The sequence below is a fragment of the Neomonachus schauinslandi genome, chromosome X, assembly GCF_002201575.2.
Source record: "Neomonachus schauinslandi chromosome X, ASM220157v2, whole genome shotgun sequence".
Classification (NCBI taxonomy): Eukaryota; Metazoa; Chordata; class Mammalia; order Carnivora; family Phocidae; genus Neomonachus; species Neomonachus schauinslandi.
The window spans coordinates 70,965,471-70,977,588 of record NC_058419.1 but is presented as its reverse complement, the minus strand read 5'-3'; the positions used below and the strand labels follow the sequence as shown (position 1 = coordinate 70,977,588).

General features: G+C 49.0%; 1 protein-coding gene across 2 annotated transcripts; it reads right to left on the bottom strand.

Moving 5' to 3' along the window:
• Positions 1-449: 449 nt before the first annotated feature.
• On the bottom strand, positions 450-10,270 carry AWAT2 (acyl-CoA wax alcohol acyltransferase 2). 2 transcript variants are annotated; one of them, XM_021680569.2, is made up of 7 exons: positions 10,059-10,269; positions 3,215-3,325; positions 2,757-2,827; positions 2,308-2,512; positions 1,888-2,062; positions 1,139-1,338; positions 450-921 (listed from the first exon to the last, which is right to left on the bottom strand). In XM_021680569.2, exons 1-7 carry the CDS (start codon positions 10,144-10,146, stop codon positions 767-769), a joined length of 1,005 nt encoding a protein of 334 aa, XP_021536244.1. In that variant the 5' UTR covers positions 10,147-10,269; the 3' UTR covers positions 450-766. The 2 variants fall into 2 exon arrangements, with proteins under 2 accessions (XP_021536244.1, XP_021536252.1); XM_021680577.2 differs by lacking the exon at positions 3,215-3,325 and having other exon boundaries at positions 10,059-10,270.
• Positions 10,271-12,118: the final 1,848 nt, after the last annotated feature.

The following is a 12,118-nucleotide window of genomic DNA, read 5'->3' as shown; positions in this document are numbered from 1 at the left end:
GGTCACCCAACTATAGAAAGGCTACTTCAACGTTCAAAGAGCTGCTGACAAGATCTTACACTGTACACTTTCTTTTAAACATAGAGATGCCGTGAAATTGAGGGCAGAGTCTGCTCAAGGATAGGAAGTGGGCAAAGTGATTGGAGGAGGATGATTTGGGGTAGCTGTCCAATGTACAAAGGTCAATCACATTCAGTATCATTGGCCTTCCCAGTCGCCTCTGAGGTAAGCAGGGGAGGGATTCTGGGTCCCGTGTTACAGGTGAGGAAGCTCAGGCTCAGAGATGACAGATTGTCCCATGTCACATGGCTTGAAGGCGGTGGAGCCTGAACTCCCAAGCCAGCAGGAGCCTCGATGCCAGGAGATGGGACTGTTTGAGAGCTAGAGAAGCAAAGCCATGAACAGGGATCCTGGGCCCTTAAAACCAATGAGTTGGACCACAAGCAGTATCAGAAGAGGAGCTATATTATTTTGTTTATTTCCTCAGTACTGATGCTGAGTGGCTGTGCGTGAGGGAGACTTCAAGATACCTCTCGCCTAGGGCTTTCCCTGCCTTTTGGGGCTGTTTCCCTTGTAGCCCCAAGGTAAAGGCAGAGAAGAGCTGGAAGGCAGCGAGAGATGAAGGAAGAAGAGGGGCCTAGAGGACAGCCTCCTCATATTGAGGACTCGCCAAATCAGGAGCAGGAGGCCCACATGTGACACTGGTCCTCCTGTTTCACAGGTTCTACACCTTCCAGCCAGGCCGAGAAGCTGCTGGTGATGTCTGTCAAGTGAGCACCAGTTCCTGGGTCTCTGAGATGCCATATTTGGTCTTATGCTGGTCATAGAGTTTGCGTAGGGCGTCGATATAGAGTGTGTGGTACTTAGCCACCGTCTCCTGGCTCGGGTTCTCAATCTTGGGCAGTGGTAGCGGCTTCCCGACTGTGACGGGAGACAGAGAAGAAGGGAAAAGCATCAGAACAGCTCACTCCTCAGAATGGGCCTCAGCCCTCAAGCCCAGGGTCTCCCCGCCCTTCCCCCCACCATGCCCCTCATCCTAGTCCACCTCTCTGCCTCTGGACACGGCCAGAGCCAAGGTCCAGCCCCAGAACTGGATCCTATATCCTAGACGTGGCTCCCAGTGGACGGGCTCACTCACCAACCGTGGTTACGGGCCGGGCATAGGGCAGTAGGCCCCATGAGTTCTCCGTGAAGCCACGCCCATAGAAAGCACAAGGATAGATGTGTACCATACGCTGCATCCACTTCTGGAAGCGATTCACCAAGCCCCCAGGAGTGAAAATGTACTGATTGTAGAGGTCTGTCTCCCCAAAGGCATAGGCAGGGATTAGAGGAACTCTGCAGAGGAAAGGCATATCCTTCGATGGCCGGATGTGCTACCAGCGGCCCCTGGGTCTGCCTATAGGCTTCTCGGCCCGTGACTTAGCTGGGCCTAGATCCAGGCTAAGTGTGAGGGCCCCACTGTCTACCCCAGGCTGCCTGTGGGGGCAAAGTAGCAGCAAGCTAAAGGAAGCAAGTCCCAGACCCTCCTGTGAACCCACGGGTCTGAAACACTGGAAGAGGAGACCCAAAGGCCATTTCATTTCACTTTCTTCCCTTTATCCCCACAGCAGTTTTGGTTCTCTCTGACATGAGCTTGCAGCCTGTGGCCTTTTATAGAGGGACTGGCCCAGACGAGACGCTAGGGTGAGAAAGAAGAGCCGAGGGCTGGCCCTCTAGCCTCTCCTCATAAGCAGAAATGCCTCGAGGACCCGGCCCAGTCTCTACTCCAACACAGAAGCAGGTTTCCACCTCCCTTTTTAGGTATCATTTCCTCAAAATCCCTTACTCCTTCCATGCTGGGCTTTCGGAGCCCCTCTCCCCATTCTGGACCAGAGCCGTCCTTACCCATGATGAAGGGCCACGCGTACAAAGCCAGTCCGATTCTTCAAGACCAGGGTGGTAGAGCCTGGCAGGCTGTATTTGCACTCAGCCAGGCCACCAACCACCACAATCAGCATGTTGCCAGTGCCTTTATGTGTGAGCAGAAAGTCCATGGAGGCTTGACTCACAGAGCAGACCCCTGGTCGGGAGCGGGGGGGCGGTACAGAAAACACCAAAAGCTCATTGGCCACTTTCCAAACCTCCTAACTTTCCTCCCTACCTCTTCAAAGGAGGGGAGAGCCTCATGTCAGGCGGGTGAGCCTAAGGTAGCTTTCTAAGACCAGACAGGACCACCGAGTTGGCCTTGCTCTCTCCCATTCCCCCAATACTTCTCCCTCGGGGAGCCATGTTTCCTTTGGCTTTATGTCTTAGGGGCCAACTCACCTGAAGACATGATATAATCTCTGAGAAGCGGCACCCAGAAGAAGACTCCCAGTGTGAGAACATAAGGAGTGATACCGGGAAAGATCTTGCAGAAGCCTGAGGAGTCTGTGGCAAAGTGGCCAAAGAAGGAGTGGGAAAAAAGCCCATGAGGGTGGCACACAAGGATGTAGTTGTGATTGGGGGAGATATCATGAGTCTTCAGAAGCTGTGGAGGAGAGTGGAGTCAGGAGGGGTACAGGCAAGGAGGAGTACTCCTCTTCCGGCGAGAGACCGGAAAGGGAAGGGCTGCTATGTCCTGTGAGGCAGCTGGGTACCACACAGCAACATGGAGCATCATTCACATGGGTCTCGATGGGAATGATGCCCCCAACCTCCACCCTGGCCCAACTGCTGGCACCAGAGTTGGGGCTGGGCCCAGGACCCAAGTAGGGGGACCTGGGCCTACTCACCTTGAGAGGAAAGTAATCACAGTACTGTTTCCATATGCACCATCTCCTCACACAGGCTATCCGGCGGCCACCTGAAAACAGAGCCAAGGTAGCCACGTTTTGCCCACCCCCACCATCTTCTTCAGAGCCCCTTTGGGCCAGCCACAGGGTAGCCCCTCACCCCCTGCTGTTGCCTGGCCTTGTAAGTGACAACCGGGATGAGCGATGTCACATCAGGGCCAATTTAGGACAGGCCTAGCTTGCTGCTTTACTAGCTGCTTTTCCCCTCACCCACTCCAGTTCTGATCTGGGCCTTTGCAGCACTTTGAAAAGGCCCCTTCCCTCAGCTTCTCTAACCCAGGGACGGAGGGACAGGCTAAAGGGCTGCCTGGGAATTAGCCAGAACCTCTCAGGACTATCAGAAGAAGAGAGAAAAGAGCATGTGGCCAGTCGCAACACAGCCCCAGAGGGGCCCTTACCTCGCTGGGGGGTCTTCCAGTCGAAAGCCAGCCAGGTGAGGATGAGCACAGTGACAGGCCAGTAGGGCGTGAACAGCACCAGATAGAGGTTGACAAAGACTACGGTGATTACTGGAGGGAGCCCAGCCCAGAGTTAATGAATTGTGAACAGTCCTCCATACTTTCCCTCCCTCTGGGGGCTCTCCACCCCAAGGTTACACACACTCTCACTGAACCACTCTCGCTTCATCACCGTAGCACCTGTTCCCAGCCCTCCATATCCTCTCTGTCCTGGGGGCCTGTTTCGGATCTGGAAGGCAGCTGTGCCCCATGCAGTAAGCCCTCTGCTCCCCAGGACCTGCTCTGGCCCTGCTCTGGGCTGTGCTCCATGGCAAGGAGCCACCGATGGGCCGCTCCGATCTAACCATCGGAGGCTGGGAGTCCAGGAAAGACAGAGCCAGGAACGGTTTTCGTCCACCTCACATTTTCCTCTCCAGATCTTCTCTGTGAGGCATCAGTGGAGGGAATACCAGAGAAAGAGAAGACCCAACTTCAGCCAGGCTGGGAGCGCACAAGTTGGCAATTGAGAGACAAAGGACAATGCAAGCTGGGACCCAATAAGGTACTGGGCTGTGTTAGGCTCCGGTAAGATAGGAGTGCTGTAGGGTAGAGTAGTTAGGACGGACTTCATGGAGACGAGTCCTCGGAAGCCACACCCACTCAGAATTATGACCGGACTCCGTTTTTAAAACAGCTGTGAATAAGACCGCGTGAGAGAAAGTGGGTAAAAGCAAAGGCTAGACCCACAGCAACTTCTTTCAAGATACATCTCCAAAAGCTAGTGAAACAAAAGCAAAAATGAACTTTTGGGACTTCATCAAGATAAAAAGCTTAGGCACAGCAAAGGAAACAGTCAACAAAACAAAGAGGCAACCCATAGAATGGGAGAAGATATTTGCAAATGACACTACAGATAAAGGGCTGGTATCCAAGATCTATAAAGAACTTCTCAAACTCAACACCCAAAAAACAAATAATCAAGTCAAAAAGTGGGCAGAAGAGATGAAAAGACACTTCTCTGAAGAAGACATACAAATGGCTAACAGACACATGAAAAAATGTTCATCATCATTAGCCATCAGGGAAATCCAAATCAAAACCACATTGAGATACCACCTTAGACCAGTTAGAATGGCCAAAATGGACAGGGAAAGAAACAACAAATGTTGGAGAGGTTGTGGAGAAAGGGGAACCCTCTTACACTGTTGGTGGGAATGCAAGTTGGTACAGCCACTCTGGAAAACAGTGTGGGGGTGTCTCAAAAATTTAAAAATAGAGCTACCCTATGACCCAGCAATTGCACTCCTGGGTATTTACCCCACAGACACAGATGTAGTGAAAAGAAGGGCCATATGCACCCCAATGTTCATAGCAGCAATGTCCGCAATAGCCAAACTGTGGAAAGAGCCAAGATGCCCTTCAACAGATGAATGGATAAAGAAGATGTGGTCCATATATACAATGGAATATGACTCAGCCATCAGAAAGGATGAATACCCAACTTTTACATCAACATGGATGGGACTGGAGGAGATTATGCTAAGTGAAATAAGTCAAGCAGAGAAAGTCAATTATCATATGGTTTCACTTATTTGTGGAACATAAGGAATAGCATGGAGGACATTAGGAGAAGGAAGGGAAAAATGAGGGCGGCGGAACTGGAGGGAGAGATGAACCATGAGAGACTATGGACTCTGAGAAACAGGGTTTTAGAGGGGAGGGGGAAGGGGGGATTGGTTAGCCCAGTGATGGGTATTAAGGAGGGCACGTACTGCATGGAGCACTGGGTGTTATACACAAACAATGAATCATGGAACACTACATCAAAAACTAATGATGTATTGTATGGTGACTAACATAGTAACATAATAAAATTTTTTTAAAAATCACAATAAAAAAAAGCAAAGGCTAGAAAAGACAGGACACACTTCTAATTGAGCATGGCAGACTAGACACAGTTTTTTTGTTTTTTATCTTGACTGCTTGCCAAGGCCTCATGAAAATTACCCTGAGTGTTTTATTATTTTTTAAATTTTTTATTATGTTAATCACCATACATTACATCATTAGTTTTTGATGTAGCGTTCCATGATTCATTGTTTGTGTATAACACCCAGTGCTCCATGCATAACGTGCCCTCTTTAATACCCATCACCAGGCTAACCCATCCTCCCACCCCCCTCCCCTCTAGAACCCTCAGTTTGTTTTTCAGAGTCCATCGTCTCTCATGGTTCGTCTCCCCCTCCGATTTCCCCCCCTTCATTCTTCCCCTCCTGCTATCTTCTTCTTCTTTTTTTTAACATATATTGTATTATTTGTTTCAGAGGTACAGATCTGTGATTCAACAGTCTTGCACAATTCACAGCGCTCACCATAGCACATACCCTCCCCAGTGTCTATCACCCAGCCACCCCATCCCTCCCACCCCCTACCACTCCAGCAACACTGTTTCCTGAGATTAAGAATTCCTCATATCAGTGAGGTCGTATGATACATGTCTTTCTCTGATTGACTTATTTCGCTCAGCATAACACTCTCCAGTTCCATGCACGTCATTGCAAATGGCAAGATCTCATTCCTTTTGATGGCTGCATAATATTCCATTGTATATATATACCACCTGTTCTTTATCCATTCATCTGTCGATGGACATCTTGGCCCTTTCCACATTTTGGCTATTGTGGACATTGCTGCTATAAACATTGACCCTAAGAGTGTTTTAAAAGATACAACTCTGCAATGAGAAAAGGAATTCGAGAGATACCCACAACAGTGGATGAGAGACACCAGCAAAATGTCTGCATGCTGGAAAGTAGATGAAGGAGGGAGTAACTGACTTCAAACAAAGAAAATTGAAACCTGGTCACCCGCCAGGAGAATGGCCACAAGAGCAAAGCCTGTTTGTGCTGGAAAATCTGGGAAAGACTCAGAATCTCGAGCCAGCAGGTGTGACACAAAAGCAGTGTGAGGCACGGGGCTTGACTGAAAGTCTACCAAAGAGGAAGTTAGAGCTCCAGGTCTCCTTCCCTCCCTTACACAGTCGGATGATGGGAGGACTACTCTCTGCAAAATGGAGCCAGAGAGACTCTAGCCTCAGACACTTAACACTAGACACAGACACCTAAGATACTCTGTATGCAGCCAAATTATTAATCAAGCACGAAAGGAGAATAAAGACAATCTCAGACATACGGTCTCAGATGGTTTGTCTCCCATGTCTCTTTCTCAGGAAACTACTGGAGGATGTGCTCCATCAAGATAAGGGAGTCAACCAAGACAGAGGAAGGCATGGGATCCAGGAGGAGCAAAAAGAGCCAACGAAGGAAGGAAGTGACCAGGGCCAGGGCTAGGGTGAAGCAAGCCAGGTGCCTAGGACACAAAATTTAAGAAAACACTCCTGGGGTCAAGCAAGTCCTGACGCAACACTTGCACAACCTGGAGAGCGAGCACCTTCTTAAACTGTGCACCCATGATGCCTCAGGGACCTGGAAGTGAGAGAGATGCATAAGAAGACCATGTTGCGTAACAGGAGAATGCTGGGCTCCAGTACCCATGCCCTCCAGAAAATAAACAGCGGGCGAGGACCTATAGGTTCCTGATGTGTTCACACATATGGAGAGGTTACTGTGTCTGTGGAGAGTTTGAAGATGAATTCGTAGTCAATAGATATCTAATAAATAACAAAAGAAATTTAAAACGAGGCGACTATGAGTTCCAGGGAAAACAGAAAGTTGCAACAAGCGAGGAAGCATGCTCTCAGTACACCAAATGGCTCTGCTAGGGATATTCCTAGTCATAGGCATTGAACCAAAACCTGTGCTATCACAATCTCGGGAGGATGGAGAAAGAGGAAAGATCCAGCAACAGTGCGTAGAGCCAAATTCTCATCTTCCATACCAGGAAGTCAGTGACAACGTCTAAAGTTGTTCAATCAGAAATACTATAGTAATCTGTAGGAAATTTTAAGTAGTAAAATGTAGACCCCTGGAGATGAATACCAGAAGAAAGAGCTAACAAAGTTGAAAGAGGCTGCCTCTAGGGAACAGATCTAAGGCCAGCCGTTTTAGCCTTTTGATGTGCTCCTTATAAGACTATTGGACTTTTTTGAGAAAAAAAGAGAGGCATGGGTCTAGTCCAGAAGAGACCTCCCTGTTTCCCCGAGGCTTTGCTCAACCCAGACAGTGTTGGGGACATCTTGCGGGGCGGTGTGGCCTCGGGCGGAGTGCCCGGGCAGTGAGATGAGGCCCGGATCCGCCATGTCCCATGAGTATGAGCTCAAACAAGTCGCTGAACTTCATCTGCCAACTGGGATTCACACTGTCAATATCTGTCTGCCTTCTCTTCCTCACAGACTTGGCGTGAGGGTCTCCTCTCTAGGCCTTCAGGGTCCAAAGAGATAGGATTCCATGCACAGGGTGAAGAGCTGGGAAGGCTCCAAGGCATCATTTGCTCCACCTGGCCCGCGTGAGCTGGCAAGAGGAGGGGGGCACTGGAACCCCATCTCCTGAGGCCCAGGCCTAGAGCCCTTCTGCCTGCTCCGCACTACCTCTCTGTACGCCCCACAGTCAGACTCTAATGAAGGGCTCCCTGGGACGGTTTTCTCCCTGTACTCCTGTTCCTTCCGGCCACTCTCCTCCTTCAACCTCCTCTGCCAGCTCACATCAGGCCCTAAGCCCTCCGTCTTACCTCTTCCGTTTCTCTCGCTCATGTCTTCTGATCATCAAGCTGTATTAATTCTATTCCAATTTTTCCAATCTCCCCTTTTCTCCCCTCTTGTCTGCATCCCAGTTACTACTGGTCTGGTCCAAATCACTTCTCTCACCCGGATGGTTGCAACGGCCTCTTCCTATAACCGGTGCGCTATACAGAGCGAGAGTGATCTCTTGAAAACTCAAACCTGAAGCTGTCACCCTGTGCCAAACCCTATCACGGCTCCTCATGGCCCTCAGGAAAAAGTCCAAACTCTTGTCCTTAGTTGACGGTTCCCTGCACAATTGTCCCCTGTCTGCTTCTCCAGCGTCCTCTTTCTCCTGTCTCTTATTCATTTATTCGATGAGTGTTGAGCATCAGTTCTGGGCCTCTTGCCCTCATCCCACTTAGCCACCGGCAGCTCCTTGAATGCTTTATGCTCTCCCTCATCCTAGCCTTGTCGCGGGTTACCCACTCTCTGCCCTGAACACTCCTCCTTCCTCACCTACTTCCTATGTGCCCTTCAAGAGTCAACTCATTTGGGAGAAAAATGGGCAAAGGTCAAGAATGGGCAGTTAACAGAAATTTAAAATGAGGCAATTACAAATTAGAGCATGCCTCTGGCTTAGCATGTGCTCCAGGGACGTGTCCAGACCCAGCCTCGAGGAGCAGCAGTGAATGAGCTGATGCAAGATTCATGGGCTGGAATCGGGTCCTTGTGGGCTCAACTCCCAGGCCAGCTCCTCTGCTTCCTCAACTGTGTGATCTTGGACAGACCACTTAATGCCTCATGCACCTCAGCGCCCTCATCTGTACAAATGGAGGTTATTAGCCACACAAGGGGCTCAGAACAGTGCCTGACACGAGAAAAGGGTGCAATTAATGTTAGCTAATGTTATGAGTGTTCGTGCTTATTATGTGTGTGTAGCTATTAGTATATATTATTATGCATAATGATAGCTTCTACCTCATAAGGCTGGCAGGAGCCTACAAGGAAATAATAAGTGTGAAAATACCTGGTACAAAGTACCTAATACATATGAATTCCTTTCTGCTGGTCTCTTCCAGCTCTGACTGCTAATCATTCCTAGGTTAACACTGCTCTTTTCGGCACAGAGGGGTCCTGGTGCCCATTCCAAGCAGGTCTCTGAGCCTCCCATTCCCTGTCCTCTAGCCCAGTCTCCCTATTCACTGGCAAGCTCCAGACTCCCAAGACCTACCTGCATTCTTTCTTCCCAGACATCTTTTTTTTTTGCATTTTTTAAATTTTATTATGTTATGTTAATCACCATACGTTACATCATTAGTTTTTGATGTAGTGTTCCATGATTCATTGTTTGCGTATAACACCCAGTGCTCTATTCAATACGTGCCCTCCTTAATACCCATCACCGGGCTAACCCATCCCCCCACCCCCCTCCCCTCTAGTTAAGATATCCCTTCCCAGATATCTTAACAAGGTCCTTTGGTTCATACCCTTGCCTCCAGCTTGTCCTCACCTAGACCACCTAACAAACGAGAATTTTTTTTCCAGCCTCCCCCCACCACCCCCCCACACACAGGGCTGCTTTGCTTCAGCACCCAGAACGCAGCGTCCAGTGGATATGTAACTTTCACAAAGTGTTTGTGGTGTAGACAGTGGGGGGAAATGGATGAACTGCTCTGGGCAATGGGCTTTCAGAGCCTCCGGCTGCCACCAGGCAACTCTCCCCCATGGATGGCCTGTTCAAGTGCATGAGGCTGTAGCTAAGTCCTTTTCCTTGGGTAGCCTCAATGGAACTGCTCCCCATCTTCCTCAAACATGCCCTGCATGCCCCAGTGTAGACCCAGGAGGGCTCACCATACACATTTGCATCAAGGCTTGCTTGCACACACTCAGATGCACCCCTGCACAGGCACACACCCATATGTGCACACACATACCCTCGTGTACTGCACTCAGAGATTCACGAGTACCATTCCCAGGCAAGTCAGGTGAGAGGCTGAGGTGACCAGTCCTCCGGATTTACCTGGAACAACCCAGGTTTTGGCATTCAAAACCCTGCTCAACCCTAAAACCCCTCAGTCCCAGGCATACCATAGCAGGTGGTCACCCTACGGAAAGCTGAAGACTCACCGATAATAAAGACACTCAAGGCCCACTGGAAAACAGCAAAAACCTCCAGGGCAATCTTAAGGTCCTTCTTGGAGGGCAAGAGCATCATGCTCAGGGTCTCAGGGTCTCCAGGTAAGTGCTGCTCCTTTGGCTTCCCAGCCCCTATTGCTCAGGAGCCTTTGAGGTTTCCTCTCTTCATGCTTTCTTCTCCAGCCCCCAGTTAGTCTCCACCCTCCACCCCCACCCCTGCACTTGATGGCAGGGACACACGCCGCCTCTGCTTGCCCAGCTCCTTCCAGCTGTCTTCTCACCCGCACTTTTACCCACTTAGGTGCAGCCTGGGCGGAGATTGTGACACCCCCTGGCTCACATGTGTAGAGAAATGTGGATGAAGCTCTGGTGTGGGAAGTGAGTGGGAGGGGCTTGGGGCTGACGAGGGATCTCCAGAACCAGAGTAGATGGGGGAGAGAGGCGGGCAGTGAGGAGCCCAGGGCGCCCTACCACCGAGTGGCCTGCATTTCTGTTTATGAGGCCCAGCTGTGTGGGGGTTCTCCCACTGACAATCCGATTGCAGGGGAGGAGAGAGGAGGCCAGAGGCCATGCCTAGAAATACCTTTGGTCATTTGGTCAGTCGCAGAGAACTCATTTCTCCCCATGAACAGACATCAGATATAGGTCTACGAGCGTAGGGTAGGTGCTGCATAATTTTTTGTTGTTGAATGAATAAATAAATGTGAGTACCTATCAAATTATTCTGTGTACTTGAAATTCCAGAACAGGCAAAAAAATAATCTATTGTGAAAAAAATCAGAGTGGCGGTTGCCCGTGCTAGCGAATTGACTAGGAAGGGGCATGATGGAAATTTGGGGGGTGACGACGATGTTCTCCATCCTGACAGAGCTTTGAGTTACACAGGTCAAAAACTCATTTGTCAAAGCTCAGCAAGAGTATACTTAAGATGTACGCATTTCTCTACATGTCAATTTTACCTAAAAAGCAAACAAATATGAAATTCTCCTTAATGCTGAAGTATTTAGGGGAAAAGGATGCTGATGGCTACAATTTACTCTGACACGCATATAAGATGTATTGATGGAGGGACAGAGAAATATATGGATAGATAGATGTACAATAAATCAAATGTAGCAAAACATTATTTGTACAATCTAAGTGGTGGGTGTCTACTGGTCAATTCTTTCAACTATTCTGTAGGTTTGAAATATTTTTAAAATAGAATTTGGCCAACAAAGGTGCCTCAAAGTCAATATTAAAACTTAATTTAAGGGACGCCTGGGTGGCTCAGGTGGTTAGGCGTCTGCCTTTGGCTCGGGTCATGATCTCGGGGTCCTGGGATCAAGTCCCACATCGGGTTCTTTCCTCGGCAGGGAGCCTACTTCTCCCTCTCCCTCTCCCTGCCACTCCCCCTGCTTGTGCTCCCTTTCTCCTCCCCCCCTTCCCTGACAAATAAATAAGGAAAAAAAACCCTTAATTTAAAAAATGTGATTAGTCCATGCCTGCATGTGTACATATGGCCTTTGCATGTGCATATATAGGTACAAAGGGAAAACTGTCTAGCTATCAACTTACAATTATATTTCCACATCAGTAGGCAGCATCTCCAAGCATGTGTCTGTGTGCTCTGGGCATGTGTGAGTCTGACAGCATCTAAGTCCAGCCAGGTGTGTGCTGAGTCAAGTGGATGAAATTGTGAAAGACTGGGAGGGTTTCCTGAGGCAACATATAATTACTTAAGGCATAGGATATGCCACGGACTGTTCTAGGCAGCTAGGTTAGATCAGTGAGCAAAACACATTTTAAAAATTCATGCTTTTGCAAAGTATACATTCTGCTAAGCAAAGACGGATGATAGAAATTAATTAATTAACTAATTCTATAGTGTATTATAAGGTAGTAAGTGCTATGAGAAAAAGAAAAAGCGCTTGAGCAGCATAAGAAGGATCTGGAGTGCCGGTGGGGGCGAGGAGGAATTAGGCAGGGAGAGCAGGCTTTACCGTTTTAAAAGGGAATGCCACACAGAAAAAGTGGCATTTGGGCAAAGGCTTGAAAGAGGTGAGGAAGTG